The sequence below is a fragment of the Zalophus californianus genome, chromosome 4 (genome assembly GCF_009762305.2).
Source record: "Zalophus californianus isolate mZalCal1 chromosome 4, mZalCal1.pri.v2, whole genome shotgun sequence".
NCBI lineage: Eukaryota > Metazoa > Chordata > Mammalia > Carnivora > Otariidae > Zalophus > Zalophus californianus.
Genome location: NC_045598.1, coordinates 104,188,026 through 104,212,954, shown reverse-complemented (window position 1 = coordinate 104,212,954; position 24,929 = coordinate 104,188,026). Strand labels below are relative to the sequence as shown.

Here is a 24,929-nt window from a genome sequence, read left to right as displayed (position 1 = left end):
AGGCGTTTTGGGGGACGGGGAGCAAACGCAAGATTGAGGTTGAGTTGGGGAGACAGCGTGGGAAGGAAGGGGGTGCGGAGCGGTGTTCTACGGGGGCGAAAGGCCGAGGAGGAACAACATTCTGACACGGTTATGAACCCAAATGGGCCTCCCCCGCCGGCCGAAAAGAAAGGAAAAACAAGGTAGGGAAGACTGTTGGCCAACTGGAAAGTAGACTGAGCGAGGCGGGTGGGCGGGGGTAGGGAGGATTCTGCCCAAGCCAATGGGTGACGGCAGGGCGGGTGACGTCACGGCCAATGGACAGCCAGCGCGGGACTTTCAATTATTGTCCCGCCCAATCGGAAAAAGACGGTGCCTATAAAGGCTGGTGCGGCGGGCAGCGGCCGCGTCACTCTCGCTGCCGCTGCGCTGGTGAGCTGGTGTCTTGGTTCGCTATGGCTCGCACGAAACAGACCGCCCGCAAGTCGACCGGGGGCAAGGCCCCGCGCAAGCAGCTGGCCACCAAGGCGGCCCGCAAGAGCGCGCCGGCCACGGGCGGCGTGAAGAAGCCGCACCGCTACCGGCCGGGCACCGTGGCCCTGCGCGAGATCCGGCGCTACCAGAAGTCCACCGAGCTGCTGATCCGCAAGCTGCCGTTCCAGCGGCTGGTGCGCGAGATCGCGCAGGACTTCAAGACGGACCTGCGCTTCCAGAGTTCGGCCGTGATGGCGCTGCAGGAGGCGAGCGAGGCCTACCTGGTGGGGCTGTTCGAGGACACGAACCTGTGCGCCATCCACGCCAAGCGCGTCACCATCATGCCCAAGGACATCCAGCTGGCTCGCCGCATCCGCGGGGAGCGGGCTTAAAAGTGAGCGCCCGGCTCGAGCTTCCATCCTATCCATCCAAAGGCTCTTTTCAGAGCCACCCACGACAACACTCGGAAGAAGCTGTGCCACTTAGTCGTCCGCTCCTTCCCGGCGGACGCTTCCCTATCGCGGGAGGGTGGGACATTAGGGCGGGGTCAAGCCGGGCGCTGCCCACGGGTAGCGTGAAGACCACGCGCCGGGTGGAGCGATACCCCGTTGGCTGGCTTCCTACTGCGGGGCGGCCGGGACCCCCCAGTTGTGCTTCTGGGAGACGGCGGTGCCCGCTCGCTTTACTCTGGGCCCTTCGGAGTGGGGGCCCCGGGGGGGGGGGGGGCGCGTCTTTACGCGCTCTACTGCGACCGGGGTTTGTAATCTGTAAGAAGGGGAGGGGCTTTCGGGCTCGAGAGGGGGCCGGGTCGGCGAGGAGTCCCTAGGGGGCCGGACGCTCGGGACTCGCCGTCCAGGGCAGGCCCGGGCGGGCTGTTTAGACCACGGGAAGCGCGGGCGCGCGGCGATGGCTGCGCGCGGGCGACCTCCACACCCTCGCCGGAAGTGGCCCCGAGAGGCGCGACGCTCCGGCTGCGGAGGGAAACCGCCACCTTCGTGTCGCCCGGCTTCTGCCGGGTCAAGTTCGGGATCCCCGAGCTTTGCCTGCGGGTTGGGTGTCAGTAAGGGCCCGGCTTCTCGGGTCCGCCCGATTTATTTAGCATGTGCCACTCATTCCCTTACTCCTTCCAGTTTGTCAAAAGTCCCTCGTGCGCCTGAGCGACTTTGCCAGAGGTCTTAAATCCTTGACATTCTCATTGTCCCCAATCTGGCCCCTCCCCCCTTTTCAATGCCAGTGAACCTTAAGGTAGGGAGTATGGGCGGCTCCAGGCAGGAATGGACTAGAGGACAAAGAGGGTCCGGCTTATGTAGCTCGGCACTCAGTTCTGACAGTCTCGTCAGAGCTGCCGCAGCGGGAAGATTCAAAGGCCGCCTTAAGCAAGGCCACTCCACGGGAGCTCTGCTGTCGGTACCGTTACCTGCTCAGTCCGCAGCCGACTCCTGTTCGTCCGGGAGAACAACCCCAGATGCAGAGACAGAAAGCTTGGTGCAGGTAGTAGAGAAGTTATCCAGCGGGGCGCGTGGGTGGCTTTGTGTATACCTAATTCCCACGTTTTTAGGCATAGGGTAACTCCCCATGCTCTACCTCTAAGCCTTACTTGTGATGGCGAGGGAGGCGGGAATGTGACTGACTAACCGCAGCTTGAGTGAGCTGGGCCTTCGTTGGTCCGTTCTCCGCATAGATCCATGGTAGTGAGACTCGCGTGTGTTGTGTGAAGGTCTCTAAAAGCTGCGACTGGCGTCTGGATTCTCTGTCCAGACTTATTATCTGTTTTCTTCAGACACATGGGAACTCTTTTCGGGTATCTGAGAGGTTACTCAGAGAAAGGACAGAGGTGGGCTTCTGAAGGGAAGTTCTTGGGAAGAGAGAATAAAGAGGCAGAACATGGTCCTCCTGTAGGAGATGAAGTTCCCCACTATTAGGAAATAATGAGGGTGTGGGCCTTAGGGATGATTCTTGTACCATTTGGGAAGTGGAAGAGCAAGCCCTCTTGGTGGCATGGGACGGAGTCTTGCAGAGTCCCCTCCACAGAGCTCAGATGGAAAAGCTCTACAGGTCTTATGTATATGACACCTCTTTTTAAATTTAGTCACTTACTTGCCCTGGAATAGGCCAAGACTTGGGTTTTCTGTTTTGTCGCAGCACAGTGACAGGTTAAAAACATTCCAGTAAGAATTCACAAGGGAAAGAAAAGGAAAGGAAGGAAACCTAGTTTTTTGTTTTAAAGATTTTATTTATTTATTTGACAGAGGGGGAACACAAGCAGGGGGAGTGGGAGAGCAGGGATCAATGTGGGGCCCGATCCCAGGACCCCGGGATCATGACCTGAGCCAAAGGCAGACGCTTAACAACTGAAGCCACCCAGGCGCCCCATGAAATGTTTTTTAAAGCTTCTGTTGCCTCTCCTGAAATGTGTCAGCGGGAGACCAGTGTATTTTTTGTAGGGACTGTGGCCCCCTCCTCCAGGGTCACAGCAATCTCCAGAGCATGCCCCCAGGTTCCTAGTCAGACCATTATTCCCTGCTTAGGCCCTCAATGCAGGATAGATCCATGGTCCTGGGTCTGTACTCTCTGAGTTAAGAAGTAGTAACTTTTAGAGGTGTGGGGGGCACCACCTTTGCACCCATCATCTCATCCATCTATGGCAAACCTTTCAGGGACATAACAGGGCTTTCTGAGGTAGTCTGAGGCTCTCGGGTGTGGCTTGTTCAACATTTCAGGCCCAGGAGCGGCTGAACAGCCCCTAGAACCTGTGATGTTGGTTACAGGTGTCAGTCCTCTACATTCTATGTTTGCCCCCAGTATCACACTGCCTTAATTTACCAGTCAGAGCGCCTCTAACCTCCAAGAGGTCTCCCTGTCTGAACCTCAAAGGGAAATTTAGTGGCACTGTTGATAGGAATAGAAGAAAATCTTGTGTTCCTTTTAATGTAAAAGCCTCCCCTCCCAGCAATCTTTCAAATCTTTGGTTAGGAGACCAGCACAAACTGCTCACATCAATACAAAATAACAATTTAAAATTTTCACATTTAATAATTTCTATACTTGTCTACTCTTTTTTTTTAGATTTTATTATTTATCTGACGGAGAGACACAGAAAGGGAACACAAGTGGGGCCGGGGGGGGCAGGGGGAAGGAGAAGCAGGCTTCCAGCTGAGTTGAGTTCCTCGTGGGGCCCAGTCCCAGGACCCTGGGATCATGACCTGAGCCCAAGGCAGACACTTAACCCAGGTGCCCCTTAATTGTCTACTCTTGGGTGAGAGTTAAAAGATAGTTAAGAACAAGGTAAATAAATGCTCTTCCTGTAATAATTAGCTTCTACATGACCAGCTGGGTTGTAGGAAAAGTCTACCTTGAACCTGTGTGTTTTTTGTTTTGTTTTGTTTTTTGTTTTTAAGATTTTGTTCATTTATTTGACAGAGCACAAGCAGGGGGAGAGGACGAGGGAGAGGGAGAAGCCAGCTCCCTGCTTAGTGGGAAGCATGATGCAGGACCCTGGGATAATGGCCTGAGCCAAAGGCATTTAACCGACTGAGCCCCCCGGGTGCCCCTGAACCTGGGATTTTTAAGAAGTGAAAACCAGTTTTCAGATTTAAATCTGCCTTAAGGTAGTGGGTGTGTGTGCATTTGTAGAGGTAAGCTCTGTGGTATGGCCCTGTTGACAGTACCTTTGCTTCCTTGGAAGAGGACTTGGCCTCTGGGTTCACAGCCTCTCCTGGTCATTCTTATCCTTCTGCACATCCCCATCTCAACCTTCTCATGTTCTCCTCCTCTTTCTCTGCCAGGCCCACCGATATTCCTGGGTTCATTCATGCTGACCTTAGTTTTTTCTTCCCTGAAACTCAAAGGAGATCATGGATTCCCTGCCTGCCATATCTCTACCTCCCCCAGGTGTTCCCAAATTGGTATCTTCCGCTGAGCCCCCTGTCTTGAGCTGTACACCAATATTTCTAACTGCTGGGTGGCCAGGTCCTTCTGGATAGGTAATAAGCACGTCACACTCATTTCTAAAAGTGCATCATTTACTTCCCAAAGCTATTTTCCCCCTTCCATATTCCCTATCTTGCTGAAAGATACCTTCAGCCTCCAGTCTGTTCAGGGCAGAATTTCCTTCCTCTGGCCCTTTGTCCAGATTTCATGTTATCAAATCTACTTTCTGACTTTCAATACCATCACTCTTTCTCTATCCATCCAGGGCCCCTGTGTTAACTGAGTGCCCACCCACTCTGATCTGGAGGATTAAGCATTCAGGCTAGACTCTGCCCTGCCACTAAGCTTCCACTCTGTGTGAGAGCTATCTTTTTTGAAAAGCATTTTTTTGAGCCTGTCACTCTCATGTTTTAATTTTTTTCCACCTCCTTTCCATTCCCTTCAGGTTAAAGTCTACCTTCTTTTGCATGATGGTTCAGAGCAATGGAGGTTAATAACTAGTAGGGACTGTGCAGTTAGATGAACCCAAATTTGATGGCCTTACCCCAATAACAGGTATGTGACTTCAGCAGGTAAATCTCTGTAGGCCTCGCTTTTCCAATTTGTAAATTGGGGACAATAGCATCCTGCTAATAGTGTTTTGGAAATATTAAAAGTGACAGTTCCTGTAAGGAACCTAGCACAGTGTCTGGTCCAGAATAAACATTCAGTTAATTTTAGCTACTCTATTAACAGTTATTAAATTTAAAAGATCCCAATAAGAATTAACATACATCTAGTTCCTGGCATTTCTCAGAGCCTTCCCAGCTTTCAGACACTCTGCCAGCCAAACAAGTAAGTTCTAGCCCCATAGAATATCTGCAATCCCCAAGTATACAATGGCTTCACACAATCCATTTCTTCTATCTAGAATTTTGTCTGTCTTCTCCTTTTTTGTAGCCCCAAGAACCCCTGCTCATTCTTCAAGATCTAGCCCTGTGTAGCCCCCCCTTCCCTTTCTCTTCTTCACCCTCATCTCCTTGGGCCCTCCTCCTTGCCTCTCCCTCCTGCTATACTTACACCCCTTCCTTTACCCTCAGCAGGAGGCCAGCAGCTTTGCTCAAGGTGAAGATCATCTTGTTTTCTCTCTTGTTCAGCCCTGTGGCATCAGCACCCAGGCCTGCCACAGGTGGTCAGGAAATGCTTGATGAGGGGCCTGCCCTTTGGCTCTTACATGAGAAAGTTGGGGACAAGATGCTCCAGCTCTTGGGGTCCTTGCCGTTTAGAGATCAAGAGCAGGTCTGAACTGGACCTCTGCAAAGAACTTTCAAGGTCGTTGGGGGGTGTCTTGAAACATGGGAGCAAGAAACTGCCCGTGAGCAGAGTATCTGGAAAACCTGTTCCTGGTGATAGTAACTGAGAAAAGAGTTTAGTACAGGGCTATACTCCCAGCAGCAGCCCCAATCTGTTGCTGAATGCAGATGATCTGGGGAGGAATGTCTCTCTTTATATCCCCCAAAGACCTCAGATTTAGCCCTGCTGATCAGATTTTTGGGGGATGTGGTGGGGGATGAGGAGCAGGCCGTAAAGTGCACATAGGGAGAGCTGGGAGGATGCAGGACGGCGGAGGAGAGAAGGGGTAAGGGGCGAGGTCCAGGGCGCTTGCTGCTTTGAACTGGGGCTGAAGCCTCAGGCCCTTTGTGGGTAGGACCAGGGCTCCTGATCCCTAACCAGGGAAAGGCTCCAAACAGATAAGACTGGGATCTCCATTTCCTCCTGTGTAAAGCAGGATCATAATTGCACCCAAAGCAGGAATATTGTGAGGATGAAAAGAGACGATACGGTCCACACAAAATGCTTGGAACAGAGCCTTACATGTGGTCATAAACCAGCATTAATAGTATCATTAACATCGAGAATGTAAATATTAGTGACAAAGAGTAATCAATTAATATGAATTGATGTAAGTCCAAGTTACAACCATGTCCAGTCACAATCATGACACACATAAAAATTGATGAATAATTGTAAATACACGACCAGCTTCTAGACTGTGTGGCTCATGCAGTAATAATATCCAGGTCCAGGTTCCTAGACGGCTTATCACTCATCTTTCACTCACCTCTCATTCAATTTCACAATAACCCTGGGAGGGAGGAAGGGCTTTTTTTTCCCTTTTTTAAGATTTTATTTATTTATTTGTCAGAGAGAGAGAGTGTGCACAAGCAGGGGGAGCTTCGGGCAGAGGGAGAAGCAGGCTCCCCGCTGAGCAAGGAGCCCGAGGCAGGGCTCGATCCCAGGACCCTGGGATCAGGACCTGAGCCGAAGGCAGACGCTTAACCGAGTATGCCACCCAGGCGTTTCTGGTTCCTGTTTTCTAAATCAATTTTACCACCTGCTAATGGGTTACAACCTGGAACTGAAAACCACTGCAATAGAGAAAATTATGAAGAACAAAGTAAAATCATCACTGAAATGAAAAATTGTTATTATTTTGTTTAGCAGGAATCCCAGCATCTCTTCATGCCTGGAAACACGTGTATGAGTTTGCAGCATTTATGGGAATCAGTTTTTCAGGCTGTGTGAGGAGCCATGCACTATTATGGAAGGCATGCTGTGGTAGGTGGCAGAGAAGGTTCAGATGAGTTCTCCAGAAGCTCAGAGGGAAAGGTCACTTCTAACAGAGGGAATCATGGAGCTCTTCCTGTAGGAGAATTTGGGCTGAGGTAGGGAGTCTAATCCAGGCAGAGGAACCAGAAAAACACAAGGAGAACTGTGAGAAGTGGCCGGTCCACAGGGTGAGCCAAGGCCAGGAATGGGAAATGACTTTTCAGTGGTGGAAACTTTGAGGCCAGCTTCTTGGGGTTCTTCTTGGGGGTCAGCATGCCGACCTGGGGAGGGGTAAATTTTATTCTGTAAACAGCGTAGGGGAAAGGATTACAGAAGAGGAAGAAAAATATTTAACATATGTGTAGAGATGCTCAGAAATATTAGTAATCAGGGGCACTTGGGTGGCTCAGTTGGTTAAGTGTCTGACTCTTGACTTTGGCTCAGGTCATAACCTCAGGGTCATGAGATGGAGCCCTCTGTCAGGCTCACACTGGGCATGGAGCCTGCTTAAGATTGTCCCTCCCTCTGCCCCTCCCCCCCGCCGCAACTTGTGCACACGCACGCTCTCTCTCTCAAAAAAATATAAATAAATATTTATATCACAGAAAGGCATATTAAAGCAATAGGAGATGTCACTTTACTCTGGATACTCTGGGAAATATTGGAAAGCTGAATAATGCCAAGGGTTAGCCAGGATGGTTGGCTTTGATGGTTGGTGCCCTCTGGTGGGGTGTGGACTAGGGCAGCCATTCTGAAGAGCAGTCTGGTGCTTCTTGGGCCAATTAGGGCCACACATGCTAGGAATCAACAATTCTGTTTTTGAATATTTATTCAAAAAATCTCACACAGGCCTATCAGGGCACATGACAAGGATGATGGGACATTAGAAACAATGTGGGCATTTGTCACTGGGAGAGTAGATGGAGAAAGTGTGGGGGATTCACTCCATGGAGGACTCTGCAGCAGGAAGAGACAGTGGATTAAATGGACACATAACAAGGACATATCTTAAAAACATAGTTCTGAGGGAAATAAGATAACAAATGGAATTTGATGGAAAACAATACTATTTATGTAAATTCAAATACATCAATATATTTTGTAATCATGCATAGAAACAAAAAGATACTTTAAACATAGTAGAATGGTTTTCTATGTGGAGTGAAGGAAAGTTCAGGAAATGAGGATAAAAGAGAACAAGGAAAGGGAGTGAAGCCAATAGAGGGTAGTGCCTTAAGCAGGTGGGTCACAGAATCAGAGCTGTGTGGAAAGAAGGTCAATCTGGGGTGAAGGTACAAAAGGAGTGAGGGGTGAGCAGCGCCCAAGGCAGGAGACCAGAGGCCACATGGACATAGCAGATGAGGGGTGCTGAGGATGAGAACTAGGAAACCAGCCACAGCAACGGAGCGGAGGGAAAGTTTTGTCATTTTTACATGTAGAAGATTGCCTGAGCCTGGACGGAGGAAGGGACAGAGAAGGTTGTAGTGGCAAAAAGTAATCAGAGATATCTCGAGACCTTCCCGCCTGAGTGACTAGGAGGATCGTGCCACCTTCACAGGAACAGGCAGCCTGGGAGGGGGCGCCGCTGAGGGGTGCGTGTCAAGCCCCATGGGGCCAGAGCTGTAGTAGGGCAGGGGCAAGTAGCCGTGTCCTCCAGGCAGCTGGGAATGTGGATCTGGACGTAGATCTAGAGACCCAGCTGGATTCTCTCATCTGCCCTTAGGAGCTAGAGAAACACTTGGGAGGTCCTGAGGAGAGCTTATAAAGAGATGGCCCACTCAGGAACCAAACTGAGGGTTGCTGGAGTGGTGGGGGGGGGAGGGATGGGGTGGCTGGGTGATAGACATTGGGGAGGGTATGTGCTATGGTGAGCGCTGTGAATTGTGCAAGACTGATGAATCATAGATCTGGACTCCTGAAACAAGTAATACATTATATGTTAATTAAAAAAGAGAGAGAGAGAGATGGCCCAAAGGACAGGCCTCTTAGGAACATCTACACCACTTAGGGATGTGGTGGGGAATGGAAGCTGGCATCAAGTTTTGTCCTGAAACCAGAGGAAAAATATAATGAGAAAATTGGACAGGATGGGGTCCTTTCCATCATCAATATTGTATGGTTTTATTAAATGAATATGGCAAATGTATTAAGATCCTCATATTATTTGTGCTGTGAAAATCTTAGACAAATATTGTAAGATTCAGGAGCACCACAGTGCTCAATAGTATCAGAGAATGCCAAGCTACTGAAGCTGCATAAACATCAGTTTCTGGCTTTGTAAAATAAGGATATTATTTACTTTGTGGGGTTGTTCTGAAGATTTGAAATGGTACATAGTAGATATTCAATAGATGGGAACTATTATTTATTCTTTTCTTTAACAATTAAATCAAAGAGAGGTATCAAAATTCCGCCCAAATGCCCCCCCTGAAATTTGGAGAAACCAGAGGTTTCCATGCCTCCTGCCATCACCATCTCTTTTTCCACTATATTCTTCAGGCCTGCTAGCCCCAGGGCCCTCTATGGCTTATAACAGCCTCTTAACTGGTTTCAGTTTCTCATTCTCTGCCCCCTTCAATCCAGCTTGCATCCATAAAGATCCCTCTCAACTTGCCCAGAATCAACCCAGATCTCTAGGCTTTATTCTTTTGAGTCTAATCTCCTCTGCCTGGTCTCAAGTTTCTCCAAGATTCAGCTCTTTAGGGTATGGCTAGCTGTGGTACAATAAGAAATATATATTTGGGCTTTGTCCCAGTTAATCTCTCTCTCTCATTCTATATAAACTCTGTATAAACTTCTTCTGTCTCAATCTGCCTCATTCTTATTAAATGATGCAACAGTTTTTCATTTAATGGATGTTTCTTATTTACTCAGATTCATTTTAGTGGATATTTAGGTATTTTCCTGATTTTTACCACTAAAAACACTGCTGCAACTTATTATCCTTATACATAGAACTTGGAGTACATTTTTCAGTAATTTTGATAGTTATTGCTAAATTGTCTTCCAAAAGTTTTGGTACAACTGACTCTGGACATCGGCAAACTTTTAAATTTGGCTGGTTTGTTATTTGGTTCTGAATCTCACAGTCCCTCTCGGACATCTGGATGAATAAAAAGTTAGGTGTTTCCTGATCTTGCAAACTTTGTTAAGACAGCAGGTCCTCTCCAGCCTATCAGGGCCCCTGCTCAGAACTAAACTTTGAGCAATAAATAAATAAATAAATAAATAAATATAAACTTTGAGCTTATGAGTAAGTTTTCCTCAGCCAGGTTTTGATTTTGGGTTTCTGTTTCTTTGATTGATCTTTTTCCCTTCCTCTCTTCCTTTGCTACTTGGTTTTTGTGTTAAATGTTTGAGAGGTTATTGTTACACTCCATCTGATTGCACTGCAAAGCCGTAGAAAAGGAAATGAAACGTTGGTGGCCACTCAGGTCATCAGGATGACCTCCTGGGCCCTGGCTCACCATATTCCAGCCTGGTTCTTGGCTCTGTAGGCTCAGAAATTTCATTTTGTTGGTAGGCTGGGGGTGGTGGGTTCTAGGACTTAGATCCCACTGACCAAACTCTGAAGGGACAAATGCATAAACCCTAATAATATTATCATTAATAGGTAGTAGCATTTAGTGAGTGCCAGTCCTAGTGCTAACTGCTTCGTAAATATTAATACATGTTATCCACATAATACCCTGACATGGAAGGTATTCTTTTCCTCCTAATGCTACTAATAAAGAAAACGAGGTCCAGAGATTAAGGAATTTCTCCAAGGTTTCACTATTAGTAAATGGTGAAGTTAAGATCCTAACCTGAATAGTCTGGTTCTAGAAATCATGCTCTTAATTTCCAATGAGAAGTGTAACTGATTCACTCATTAGCTCCCTGCAGGCAAACCTAAACAGGAAGCCAAACTACAGTCAGAAAGTTGGGGAGGAGCATGGAGGCAGGTGACCTCAGTGGCTGCCATTATTCGGTCGGGATGCTGTTTCACTCTAAAGGTTGCCTTATTGCAGAAACTGGATATGCTCCCTAGAGTCAGGATCCCATCTGCCTTGAGGGTATCTGGATGGTCACAATGCCATGTTATGTCTCACCACCCCCCCGCCCACCCCTTGTTTCCAGACCTCTTCTATAATATAGTTGTTGTGGTAAGAAATTACTTCGCTGTAATCTTGGCTTCCCGCTCTATCACCAGACAAGCAATCCCAGAGTTCACTGAACACAAAGCCTCATGGGCCACATGAAGACAAATATATCAAATCACACAGTTAATTGAATCCATTTAACATACAACAAGGAGGAAGGGGAAAGTGATGGGAGAGGTTAACACACTGAGAAGAGGGTGCAGTGATGGCGGAAGCACCACACAGTGTCCAACCTTGACTTACACAATCTGTCTGGCTCCATCTGCTTCATCCAGTCTTCCCTACCGGTGCTGCAGGTGAAAGGATTACAGCTGAGCAGGAGCGAGGAGGCTCAGCAAGTGGAAGGTGCCTGAAGCTAATTTATGCTCACTCGATCACTAATAACCTGCAGAATAGCTATGGATTTCCCTGTGTGTGGCAGGCAGAGGACATACTGAGCCACAGTAGGTCTCACCAATGGATGGCTGATTTAAGACTTGAATACTAGGTACGTCATATACCTCATGAATATTCAGCATGGTTCTTGGCCCTTCCTAGATCTATGTTTACCACACATACTCTACTTAATTTCTGTTAACATATCTCAGAAGCTTATTATCTTTTATCTTATTATTATCTACGATTAGTTTCTTCTCTCTTATTTCTCTTACTTTCTGTAGAAGAATTGAATATTCTTTTTTTGAGAAGGAGAGGGTTGGCGGAAGGGGGCGAGTGAGTCTTAACCAGGCTCCATGCCCAGTGCAGAGCCCAAAGTGGGGCCCGATCTCACAACCCTAAGATCATGACCTGAATGAAAATCAAGAGTCAGACGCTTATCTGACTGAGCCACCCAGGCGCCCCAAGAATGGAATATTCTTAAATAATACATTTAACACATTATAACAGTCAACTCAGCTGGGGAATCTATCAGATTCTTTAAGATGGCTACATTTTTCCGGTTTAATCCTGAAAAATATGGCCCTGCCCACCTGTTCATACCTCATCTTTACCCACTGTCTACTGTCCTCTCGAAATTTTGGCTACACTGACTTCCCTCCCCACTCATTTTGGAGCATGTACAAACTAGATGGGGTGAAATAGGCAATAAATACACCAACTTTAGTTTCTTTTTATGTTACCTCAGGGCTTTAATCTTTCATATAGATCTCCTTTGATCCTGAAAACGTTCCTGTAAGACAGGAATTCTCAGTGACACTAAAGATGAAAAAACAGAACTTTGGCAAAGCTAAGATTTGTCATGGTTCATATGGCCCAGATTATCTACCTATCTATCATTTATCTTCTATCGTCTATCATCTATCCATCTATCATCTATCATCTATCATCCATCGTCTATCCATCTATCATCCATCATCCATCATCTATCCATCCATCACCCATCATCTATTATCTATCCATCTTGTGATTGTTTGGGGGGAAATTATACATGCTTATTTTAAGAAATTCAAGCAATTCAGAAATGTTCAACAAATATAACAAAACCAACACCAAGAAATCATTCTAAAATTTTTATAAACCTTCCTGGTAATTCTCCATACAGCCATACATATTTATATATTCTAGTAACATTCTGTGCAAAAGATAGTTCAGTTTTTTGGCTCAAGTAGAGAAATAATATGTTCATCAATAGCTAGAATAGGAAGTACGGAGAGAAAGGTTTCCAAGAAAGAAAGAATGTAGTGAAAGATGACTCAGGAGCAGCGAGCCTAGGTTTCTGGGAGGATAATGCAGCTATTCTGACAAGTAGGGAGCCTGGAAAGGGAAGGTAAGACTTCAGACTGGTCCATTGTGAGGTTTGATTAGCCGGCGGAACACTCACATCCCTCTGCTTCCATGTGGAAGTAGACCTGCAGACTGGATTCTATAATCATTGATATATATTCTAGTGGAAGTCCTGAAATCACCCAGGGAGGGGACAGATGGCAGCCAGGGCTGGTTCGAAGAGAGCATCTGCGTCACTCAGGGGTGGAAATGAGAAATAGCTTATCTTGTTGGAAATTAAAGAAATTAAATAGCAATATATTCCTTACTGTTACAGATGGTTAAGAACAATAACAAAAAGCCATTTATTAATGAAAAAAGATGCAGAATGTATTCTGTAATTTGGCAATATTCAGAGGCTGGATACAGCTAATAGAAGATTCAGTTATGCCATATAATAGGATCTAGTGAAGGAGACAAGATGAGAACAAGGATCACTATTTTTTTTAAAGATTTTATTTATTTATTTGAGAGCGAGCACAAGCCTGGGGGAGAGGGGAGCAGTGGGAGAAGCAGACTCCCAGCTGGAGCAGGGAGCCCCACGCAGGACCCGATCCCAGGACCCTGGGATCACGACCTGAGTCAAAGGCAGACGCTTAATCAAATGAGCCACCCAGGCTTCCCAACAAGGATCACTATTAAAATCACTGTAAATAAGATGCATAATTAATAGGCAAAGGACCACAGCTTAAAGAAACTTGAGAAGAAAAAAGAAACATATCCATTGGTTACAAAATTCAATACTATTAAAACACAAACCAATATTATTTAGGAAACAAGCTGGCTACACTTTTCATTCATACATCTTTTATGTTTGTCTCAAATGCTTTGAGGAAATAAGCTGTTTTACCTTTTCCTTCTGTAATATTTTGCACTACAGAAAATTTACTAGGATCATTCATCTAGTATTTTGTGTGTGTGTGTGTGTGTGTTTCCATTCAAAGCAAGCAAAATTTAACATTTGGGTAAACAAATTAGGGCAATATATATTCAGATTTAAATACTTTAGTTTCATTTAAAGAAAAACTGTTACATAGACCAGTGGTTCTCAAACTGGGTATCATAATCACATGGAGGGTTTGTTAAAACACAAATTGCTAGGACACACTCCCTAGAATTTCTCATTCAGCAAGTCTGGCGCGGATCCAAGATTTTGCGTCTCTAACAAGTTCCCAGGTGATCTGATGTTCCTAGATTAGCGACTACACTTTTGAGAATCACACTTTGAGAACCTCTAGTTTAGACAAAGGACATGTTCCCTACCCCCTTCCATTATTAAGTTCTTTGAACTTTTGCTATCTCCTCCCCCAGAGTAGTTCAGTGAGGATCAGATATATTCAATCTTCATTGCCTTTAAAATTAACAAACAAAAACACAGTGATACTTGCCACAAGCCCCACCTCCATAGCCAAGATTTCCCATCTCCCAGCAGCCAGTGACTTTTGTAGTGTTAGGACTCCCATGGTAATTATTGTCTACACTTCTCATCCTACTGAACCGGTGCTACGTGTGCTATTCCACCATTTATGTAAGGATAATATGTATTTTGTGTATTTTTCCTCCCCATTCTGATAAGCTCTGAGAGGGCAAATCTCTCATTCTTTGGCATTCTGGCATCTCCATATGTAAGGATAATATGTATTTTATGTATTTTTCCTCCCCATTCTGATAAGCTCTGAGAGGACAAATCTCTCATTCTTTGGCATTCTGGCTAGATGTTTTACACCTGGTTCACTTTCAAGTGTTTGTCGCTAATGAGAGCAAACAAGTGTGGAGACCAATAAAGAGCTAGCTCATCTCTGGGGAGCTGACATAGTATTTCTTCTCTCAATGACATACATAGCCAAATTTATCTGTAAAACTATAAGCCTAGAATGCTGAAAAAAATTTCTACTTGCAAATATAATAGCTACAAAACTATAATTAGGTTTAAGGATAAGCAAAGTGGACCTACCTACATTTCGGTCCAAATCAGGACAATTTGAAGTGGTAGTGCAGAGAATGGCTTACCGTGTTCTTAACCCCGCTAATCTAGAACAAGTTGCTTTGTCAAAAATTGTGCTTTCTGTATTGATGGGTATATTCCTAGAGGTGTCTACAACAGGCCCTAACAGAAAAAGTCACATACCTGAATTAACTGTTTCCGGAAGACTTGCTTCCACGATGTTAAATTATATAGTTTGCTTGGCCTTTATAGAAGATGCATCTGTATCTTTGCAATGTTTTCACTGAAATAGTTATCTTTTAAATTCTCTCTTAGATACAGCATTTAAAAAAAGTACTCAGCAGATAATATGCCAAGCTTGTTTTAAAACTGCACTAATGAGCTCATCTGTTCTAGTAACCCAGATTTCTCTTGATTTTTGGATGGTTGATGACCGGACTTGTGCTCTCGCACCGTTTGGGTAAGAATACAGATTACAAAACACCGTCCAATATGAAGAGGGCCCCTAAGCCACCTAGTCCCCACCCTCTTGCTGTAGAGGTAGAAAGTGAAACCCAATAGTTGACTTGAAGCTTCAAACCATCCAACGGCGTAACGGGCATCTCTGGATTGCAGGCCAGTAGGCTGCCTTCCCCTTGCCCAAGCGAACGTAGCGGAATAGAGACGAAGACGCGACCTTACCCTTCGGCTTCGCGGATCTCTACTTTCCCCAGCCCAGCAGTCACAAATGACAGCGTACCCGAAAGTAAACGTTAATACTTAGATCCGGAACATTTTAGGACTTAAAAACCAAAACGGAGCCCAAGAGATAAAAGGAAGTTTAGTGAACGACTATGGGTTCAGGGTGGTTAGCGCTTCAGGGACCATTACCTCCCACTAAGCCTGACCCGGCTCTAGCACCAACTCCCAAAAGCAAGGGCCCCCAAACCCTACCCAAACGTCCAGCTCTTCTGAAGACAAGATGGTTGGCCCTAAAAAGGGCCGTTAGCGTAGATACACGTAGAGCTGAAGCGGCAGCTTAGCCTCCGAAGCCATACAGGGTGCGTCCCTGTCGCTTGAGGGCATACACCACGTCCATAGCGGTAACCGTCTTGCGCTTGGCGTGCTCGGTGTAGGTGACCGCGTCCCGAATGACGTTCTCTAAGAACACCTTGAGCACACCGCGAGTCTCCTCGTAAATGAGGCCGGAGATCCGCTTGACTCCTCCACGCCGAGCGAGGCGCCGGATGGCCGGCTTAGTGATGCCTTGGATGTTGTCTCTCAAGACTTTGCGGTGGCGTTTAGCACCACCCTTACCCAAGCCCTTGCCACCCTTACCTCTTCCTGACATAGCAACTGCAGCCCGAATACACGACCTCCAGAGCGGGTAGGGCGGCTTTCCCTTTAATATACAAGAGTGCCGGACCAGATTGAGAACAGAAAGCGCGCGGCGGGACGCCCGCCCTAAATTGTCCCCGCCCGCTCGGCATTGCGTCATTTCTTCTGTGCCGGGTCCCTAGCCCTGCTTCCTCGCTCCCCACGGCTCCCCCTAACGGGCTCTTGAAAAAAAAACCTATTGGCCATCGTCCCCGGGAGAGCACAGATCCCAAGGCCAGGCTTCCGGGGGCCGCAACCGTTTTCGCCTTTGTCTCTCTCCGTTTGTGGACTCCTCCAGGGCATAACATGTAGGCTGAGAAAGGTCCTTCTGGTGGGAGAAGACGAAAGGAAGAGCAAAGGGAGTCGAGAGACGGGGAGGAGAAGACGGCGCCAGCGCCGGCTCTAACCCCGACTAGAGGAGCACCGGCTTCCGAAGCACGGTTACAGAAAACTGCAACAAAGCCGGTCCGACGCTCGGCCGACCTAGAAGGCCACGAGCAGAGCAGCCGCACCTGGGGTGTGTGCGGAGTGGGCGGAGGGAGACGGCCGCCGTAATTTCTGAGTCTAGTCTGTTCTGTTAATGGGGGGCTTGGGATTTCACCTCACCCTGGAGAAATCAGGTCTTAGGAAAACTGGTTTTCTCTATCTGCAAGCCTTCTCGTGGAGGTCAGTGGATCCAATGCACCGTCCTCCAAAGCTCTCTGCCGAAAGAAGCAACATATACAGAAAGAGAACAAAGGTGTTCTGTATCTGTTTCTACAGATCCTCTAAAATCGACCCCTGCTTTCAGCCAGAAATCAGTGACCAAACTGTGTCCCCCATGGACGCCCCACGTGGAGCCAGCAAACTGCTGAATTGCGTTTCGCAAGGGGGAAATCTCCATTTTGAAAAACATTACCAGAAACTGCCCTATGAAGTTGGTTGGGGTCCTTTAGTGATAGCATGTCTGTTACTTTACCAGGGCCTTCTGTAAGGAGAATCTATCAGAGGATGTGGTTTTTGCATCAGAAAGAATTATCTCTTTTTTCTGAGGGAGGTATACTGTCTTAAATCTTTCATGGCTTTTTCCTCTCCTGGCTCTATCTTCTATATGCTAATGAGTCCCAATATTATATCTTTATCCAGACTTCTAGGCTCCAGACGTAGAGATCCTCCTGGGTTGTTCTTTAGTCGTTTTAGACTCAAATATCTCAAAATGCTTAAACTTCAAAGCTCCAAGGTGTGACTCTAATGGGGGCTGAAGGAATTCATTCTCTTCCTTCTTCCGCAGCCATAAACCTTGTTCTTTGCTCATTGAATGGTGCCACCATGCATCACTTGCCTAAACCAACACCCTGGGATTCACAATAGATGATTACAAAAATTAAATGAAAGGAATGTTGAGAAAGAAGGTATCTTTAAAAAATAGGCTCTTTCTCTTTCTTTCTTTCTTTCTTTCTTTTTCTTTCTTTTCTTTTTCTCTTTCTTTCTCTTTTTCCCCAGACAGGCTGTATATTAGTTGAATTGTGAGCATTCTGTTCTAATTTCCCCCATAAACAAGAGATAGTAAGTGTCATACATGTCACATCTGTGGCCTGAGCTTAAAACAACAAGAACAACAACAAAAACCAAGTGATTTACCTTTCTCATGGAAAATTTTCTGAGCTGCTTTTAGGTGGAAAGGGGGAGGTCAGAGAGCACCTCCTATATTTGTTGTTTCTCAAGTAACTTCAGCTCAAAATAATATACCAAAGTGGCATATTTGGGGGTGGTATTTTCTGAACCCCTGCAAACTGAAATCTGCTGTAGAGGAGGCAAAATTTCACCACTACCCATTTTGAGTTTTTGGCTGGGCCTGATAATTAACACAAGACAGATTAACAGGAGAAAAGCATAGAAGTTTATTTACTCTGAGTTTTATTTGCCATTGGAGCCCTCATAAGGAAATGAAGACCCACAGAAGCAGTTAGAGTTGACTGCTTATAGACTGAATTGGATAGAGTAGTAAATCATGAAAATTGTCACAAGACAGAAGGGCTTTGGCTAGGACAGTTAATGGTGGAAAAATAACTAGGAAGGTAAGGGTTAGTTTAACAAAGGTTTCTTTGTGCAAATTTCTCTTGGCTTCCACTCCCCATCCTCAGCGAAAAGAATGTTATTTTCCTCCTGGTATAGGGAAAACATCTTCCATATGGGGGTTCTGTCTCCTGTTTTTAGGAAACAGAGGTCAGAGCACACTTCTTGCTCCTGCTGTTTTTCAAGTGCCTTTAGCTCAAAATAATCCCTGTGCCAAATGGCATAATTTAGGGATGGCATATTCTACCACTGATAGGATTTGGGACATGCTACCCCAAAATATGGCACCTTGGCATATTAAATATTTTAATCTTGAGAAAGGGACATAAGCAGGAAGTTTACTCTAACCTTCCCCCCAAAGCCTTCCCCCTTGAAACAGGTCATAAAACTTCTTGTGCCTTCTCTATATGACTAGAGGGATAGATGAGGAGGAAAGGAGTATCTTTATCTCTAAAGACAAAGGGACCTACAGAAGAATCCTAACAAACAGGCCCTGGCTTATAAGACTTAACCGCATACTCCTTAACCTACTGCATTTTACAGGAGACAGGAGTGCCCACACTTCATCACACCTACCATAAAAATACTCAGGTCAAACTGTTTCTTTGGATCTTCATTTCCTTATGAAGTTTCTGCATCACATAAAACTTATATTCAGTAAATTTGTGTGCTCTTCCGCTGTTGTTCTGTCTTTGTTGGTTTAATTTTCACACCCAGCCAGGGACCCTAAGAGGACTGAGGAAAACTTTTTCCTCCCCTATGCCACCCTTCATTGTACGGGACAAGGAATAGTGTTAAGGTAAAAGGGGGAAGTTTTTATCCAATGAGCAAGTCGTTGAGGGAATGACTTTATCTCAGAATGAAGTTAAAGAAGCTCAAAAGCCCCCTGCTTCTGAATTTGGTCCAGTGCTATTGGTCACTTAAGATGAAAGGCAATCATTTCATTCATATGTGGAGTTTAAGAAAACAAAAGAACGAAGAAAGAAAAGAGAGCGAGATAAACCTAACACAGACTCTTAAAAGAAGAAACTGAAGGTGACCAGAAGGGGGTGGGGCTGGGTGAAGGAGGTAAAGGGGATTAAGAGGGCACTCACCTTGATGGGCACCGAGCAGTGTATGCAAGTGGTGAACCGCTATACTGTACACCTGAAACGAATATAACACTGTAGGTTAAACTGCACTGGAATTAAAACTTAAGCATTAAAAAAAAAGAAGAAGAAGAAGATGAAAGGCAGTCAGGCACATGGCCTGCCCAACCCACAAACCAGAGATCCAGTCTCATCTTGAGGGTATTTGAAGCCTCGGGGGTGCCTGCAGTCAGAGACTGAACAGAAACTGTCTTCCCGGAACATATAATTTAGTCCATTACTTTTACATTAAAAACAAACACATGCGCATACAAAACATTATATTTTTCTTTTAGCTGCTTATTTCCTGTGGCAAATGTTAAGCTGCGTTCATGTGCTCTTCCCCCCCCCCCGACCCCCCAGCACTAAATAATGAAACTTCAGGGCTCAATCTGGAAACTGCAGATCTTATTATTTCTAGTGAAGAAAACTCAGAGATATTAGTAGGAGAAAAATACTCCCTTTTCCCCACAGCAGCAGCAAAGCAGAGATTCTTCTGCATTATCAATTTACTTCTGATAGAGGAGTGTATTGAGAACCTTCACAGAAGCACTCTATTGTCCAATGTGGAGACTAGGTGAAATCAAATGATTATGGATCTGAGTTCTGTTTTTAAAGGTGACTTCTAAGTGTCAGGGAGCAAGAATTTCCCGTCCCCTTCAAAGTCCTTCTACCTAGACTAAGAATCAAATTGACATGAGACAGATTAACAGGAGAAAATAAAATTTAATTCTGTATGTACAAGGAATCCACACAGACATGGAAATTCCAAAGACAGTCAGGCAGAATGAGGTACATAGTAGTCCTGAGCCAAGGAGCAGGGAGTAGGCCGTGGGACTTCAAAGGGAAGGAATGCAATTCACAGGAAGCTGAAAAAGAGTACATGTTTGGTAAACACGTGTGCTGGGCCACTCAGAAACAATGGGACACAGAGGACTTTGATCAAACAGGCCTTGCTAGGTTCCTCCCTGCCTACCAGACCTTCCGCCTTTCCTTAGCTTTTCCTTTGATTGCATGATAAGAAAATTCCTCAGTGCTTTAAAATGTTTCATCAAGCCTGATGAAACTAGAAATCCATTATAATTTCATTCCTTTGCTTTAGGATATTATGCAGGCCTTGTTACTTGTCTAGGACAAGCCATAATTTCTCTGAGACTCTGTTTCTTTATCTGTGAAATGAAGAAAGTAACATCTATTTCACAGAGTTGGGATTAAATGAGAGAGTGTATGTAGAATTTTTAAATACTGAGTCGTGCTCTCTACATGTTAGGATTACCTGACCAACCACAGGAACAGGTGACAGGTGTTCACATCAGTTATACCTTTGCAAGGACATCTTAAGTCTCCCTAGAGCAGGAGATTGTGCTGCCAATGGGGACTCTTGAAGATATAAAGATAAGTTTCTAGGTTGTTTAGCGTTCAGGAAATCCCCTCAAAATAACTTTTATTTTGCCTTCAGCAGGAAGATAATCATTCATATTGACACCATAAAGTGAGTTTTAAGCTTGTTGGGCCTGATTGTGTTCACAGGTTTGAGTTTTTATGAGGTTTGGATGCAATGCTTTTTCAATAGAATGAGCATATGATTAAAAGTTTTATAACTATTCATACTTTTAAGCATTATTACCTTACATGACTTGTTTTATGACATGCAATTTTCTGAGCAATACTTCAAAGCATATGAAATAACTAAAAAGCAGAGTATGTTCAATTTCCCTATAGAGAATAGAAAAAATGAAACTTTTAGATGAAACTACTTTATTGAAGAAAATATGTTAGCAATCAGTAATCAACGAATAACTTATTTGCTTTGAAACTTTATTATAGCTTTTAATGTGACTGATAAGCAAGTCGACTATTTAGAAACTATTCACCATTGTAAAGAAGAAATTAACGTTTCCCGTGTTATGGTCCTTGACTTAGAAGCGTTTCGTCCACAGGACCTAATTGGCCATTGATGACCAAGGTGGAAAAGCTAAGGAAAGGCGGAAGGCTGTACCCTGTAGGTTGGTGCTTTGGGTAAAGGTAAATTCACTTTTTGGTTCCTTCAACTACTACTGTAATGCAACTAACGCGCTTAGCACAGTGTCAGGCGCTAAATAAATGTTAGCTATGGGATTGGAGTCATAGTAACTCTTAACTGAAACCTAGTTCATGGGAAGGCATGCTTTTATTTCGAAGGGACCTGTTAAAATATAAATCCCAAGCTTGCGAAAACACTTTAAAAATTGCTCTAACAAAAATGACACCCATTTAAAAAAAAGAAAAGAAAAACGTCCGTGATCGGTAAGATTACAGAAAAGTACGGAAAGGTAAATAAGGGGGAGAGATTCTCATAACAATCTACCCGAGTAAATAGGATTGAATTCTAGCCAATGAGATAACATTCTGGAGGTTCCTACCCCTCCTGGCCCAATCAAGACAAGGCTATGTCTATAAATAAGACTGCCTAGCGCTCCTTGAGCGAGACCAGCAAGACATCATGGCTCGCACGAAGCAGACAGCCCGCAAGTCGACCGGGGGCAAGGCCCCGCGCAAACAGCTGGCCACCAAGGCGGCCCGCAAGAGCGCGCCGGCCACGGGCGGCGTGAAGAAGCCGCACCGCTACCGGCCGGGCACCGTGGCCCTGCGCGAGATCCGGCGCTACCAGAAGTCCACCGAGCTGCTGATCCGCAAGCTGCCGTTCCAGCGGCTGGTGCGCGAGATCGCGCAGGACTTCAAGACGGACCTGCGCTTCCAGAGCTCGGCCGTGATGGCGCTGCAGGAGGCGAGCGAGGCCTACCTGGTGGGGCTGTTCGAGGACACGAACCTGTGCGCCATCCACGCCAAGCGCGTCACCATCATGCCGAAGGACATCCAGCTGGCTCGCCGCATTCGCGGAGAGCGGGCTTAAGGTTGAGTGTCTTTATGTGAACCATCTAAAGGCTCTTTTCAGAGCCACCCACGTTTTCACGGAGAGCAGCTGTACCGTTTTCCGCCGGGCGCAGGTCTACGATCGTGCACCTGTGCATCAGATGGATCGGGGTAACTCGCACGTGTTGCGTGACGAGATAATGGAATCAGTCTGCCCTTAAGTCGGCTGGCGCGCCAGAGGGAACAGCTGAGACGGTTTTACCGGTCGTTTTTGCCAAACTTGCTTTTCACATGCTGAGTTACTAAAGTCTGGAGCGTCAACCTAGCCTGAGAAAAACTTTGCAAGAGGGGGGACCCTGCTCTACCAGGTGTTCACAACGTTACAAGCTGCTAGTACAAAACATTGGCACGAACCCAGATACAGAAATTAAGTAGAAAGGCCGTCATGTGGGTTTGTGATAACGGCTGGGATGGGAATCTGGGTTTATCAACCAGATTTTACAGTTAGAACTAAGCCGGATGTTAAGGCCCTGTTTTAAGTACTGAAGCCTCTTCCTGGCTATTGTCTTCAGAGTTGTATGACAATGACCTAATACCTCCCTCGTTGCATAACAGGTGGCGCAAACAGGAATTTGAGGGAAATACCTGATTTTTTTTTTGAGATGTAACGGGTTTAAAACCAGAAGCAAAACTTCCACAAAGAGTAGGGAAATGGGGCAAAAATAAGAGAATTGTCTTTAGCTGTTCCTTCAGATCTCTTCGATACGCAAGTCTACAATTGAGAAAATGAAAACCATCCCCAAACGTCCCAAACAGGTGAAACTATACTTTTACAGTATTGGTTAGCCTGAAACGGAACACTTTGATTGGCTAAGAAGACTTTTACTCTGCTAGCCACTAAGGAAGTGCGAGCCGAAGCTATTATTTATGTGGACTCCACCCCCTTATGACGACATTGTTGGAAATTAACCAATGAAAATGCAGTCCCTTGCGAGCCTTCATTTGCATACAGGCTCTATAAGTAGCGCGTAAGCAAGCCTTTTGGAAGTAGTCCGGATCGTTTCTGGAGCGTGGCGTTTCTTCTTGCAAAAATGCCTGATCCAGCAAAGTCGGCTCCTGCTCCCAAGAAGGGTTCCAAGAAGGCTGTTACGAAAGTACAGAAGAAGGATGGTAAGAAGCGCAAGCGCAGCCGTAAGGAGAGCTACTCCGTTTATGTGTATAAAGTGTTGAAGCAGGTTCATCCGGACACTGGCATCTCCTCTAAGGCTATGGGCATCATGAATTCCTTCGTCAACGACATCTTCGAGCGTATCGCTGGTGAGGCCTCCCGCCTGGCGCATTACAACAAGCGTTCGACCATCACGTCCCGGGAGATCCAGACGGCCGTGCGCCTGCTGCTGCCCGGCGAGCTGGCCAAGCACGCTGTGTCCGAGGGCACCAAGGCGGTCACCAAGTACACCAGCTCGAAGTAAGGGCGCGCAAAGGACGTAATAGGACAGCTACTTTACCCCAACGGCTCTTTTCAGAGCCATTTTATTTGTCACACTAAGCGGCTGTAAGCACTTGCTAGAAGATGTGGCTTTTGGTTAGGTGGGGTGGGCCTGTGCTCTCCGAAACATTTGGGTTTGGGGCCAAGTTAAGACCGTGATAAAGATTGCTTTGGCTGTTAAAATCTGGAACCTCCTATAGTGCGGTGGTGTCACCTAGTGGCATGACTCTTGGTAACAAAATTATTCCTTAAAATGGTGTCTACCTAGTTCTGAGTCTGAGATGGAAGCTTAGACACAGTTTAAAGTTTTTGTTTTTGGCGGGGGTTGCTGTTCTACTTCTCTGCCCTTAAATGTCAACGCAAGGTTTTTCTTAAATGAGCGAGCCGGAACGTTTCCCTTAGTGTACCAAACGAACAATCCCTCCGTTCCCCACTCCCCACCGCATTTTAACGTTCTATTCGTAAACGTTTCTGGGTGTCTGTCACGAACGGTGCGCAATTAAAGCCATATGGTTTAGTCTTTTCGGCCTACGTGTCTCAATCTGTCCTTGCTTAACTTCCTCCCTAGCCCAGTCCTTTAACCAGGTAAAAATTTTTGCCTCCTACCCCTTAGGACGTTTAGTAATATCTGGAGACAAAGTTTTTCTCTTGGAGAGGGGTGCTAACTGGCATTTAGTGGATAAGGGCCACGGATGCTGATAAACATACCAAAATGCATAAGACAACCCCCACGGCCAAGAGTTCCATCTCTGTAACCTCAGTCCTTGCAGGGGCAGCTGCCTGACCCAGCCGCCAGACTTCCCTTCCGTGAGGATTTGGATTTAATTCTCATTTGGGTCCAAAACTTCCCTCCACCCCACCACCTAGTCAATGTTATTTTGCTTTTGGTGAAAAGCTGAGAACGCAGATATAGTGTGATTACTTACTATGCCACAGGAAAATTATCTTCTCCAGGGCAAGGAACTTATCTTCTCTAAGTTTCCTGGTTATATAAGAACCACCTTGGTGCTTGCTAAACACATTCCCAGGTGCCTCTCCTGGAGCTTCCTGATAAAGTCAGGTGGTTTTTAGTGTTCTCAGGTGTATTTAAAAAAAGTTGGGGGCGTATGATGTGCCAATGGCCACAGCTAACATACGAGATGAATTTCTAAAGACCCCTTAGTTCAAACTTGCATAACTCAAGACAAATCCCGACAGAGGCTGGTGAATGTTTTACCAAACCAAAGGTA

General features: G+C 45.8%; 2 protein-coding genes and 1 pseudogene across 2 annotated transcripts; 2 read left to right on the top strand and 1 right to left on the bottom strand.

The window, feature by feature from the left end:
* The first annotated feature begins 407 nt into the window (after positions 1–407).
* LOC118356889 (histone H3.v1-like) lies at positions 408–22,268 on the top strand. The gene is made up of 3 exons (XM_035727061.1): positions 408–843; positions 1,315–1,502; positions 21,832–22,268. Exons 1-3 carry the CDS (start codon positions 435–437, stop codon positions 22,249–22,251), a joined length of 1,017 nt encoding a protein of 338 aa, XP_035582954.1. The 5' UTR covers positions 408–434; the 3' UTR covers positions 22,252–22,268.
* LOC113931160 (histone H4) lies at positions 13,379–16,167 on the bottom strand. The gene has a single exon (XM_027608948.2). It carries the CDS (start codon positions 16,148–16,150, stop codon positions 15,839–15,841), a length of 312 nt encoding a protein of 103 aa, XP_027464749.1. The 5' UTR covers positions 16,151–16,167; the 3' UTR covers positions 13,379–15,838.
* Positions 22,269–23,183: 915 nt separating the features above from the next.
* LOC113931149 lies at positions 23,184–24,312 on the top strand (annotated as a pseudogene).
* The last annotated feature ends 617 nt before the right edge of the window (positions 24,313–24,929 follow it).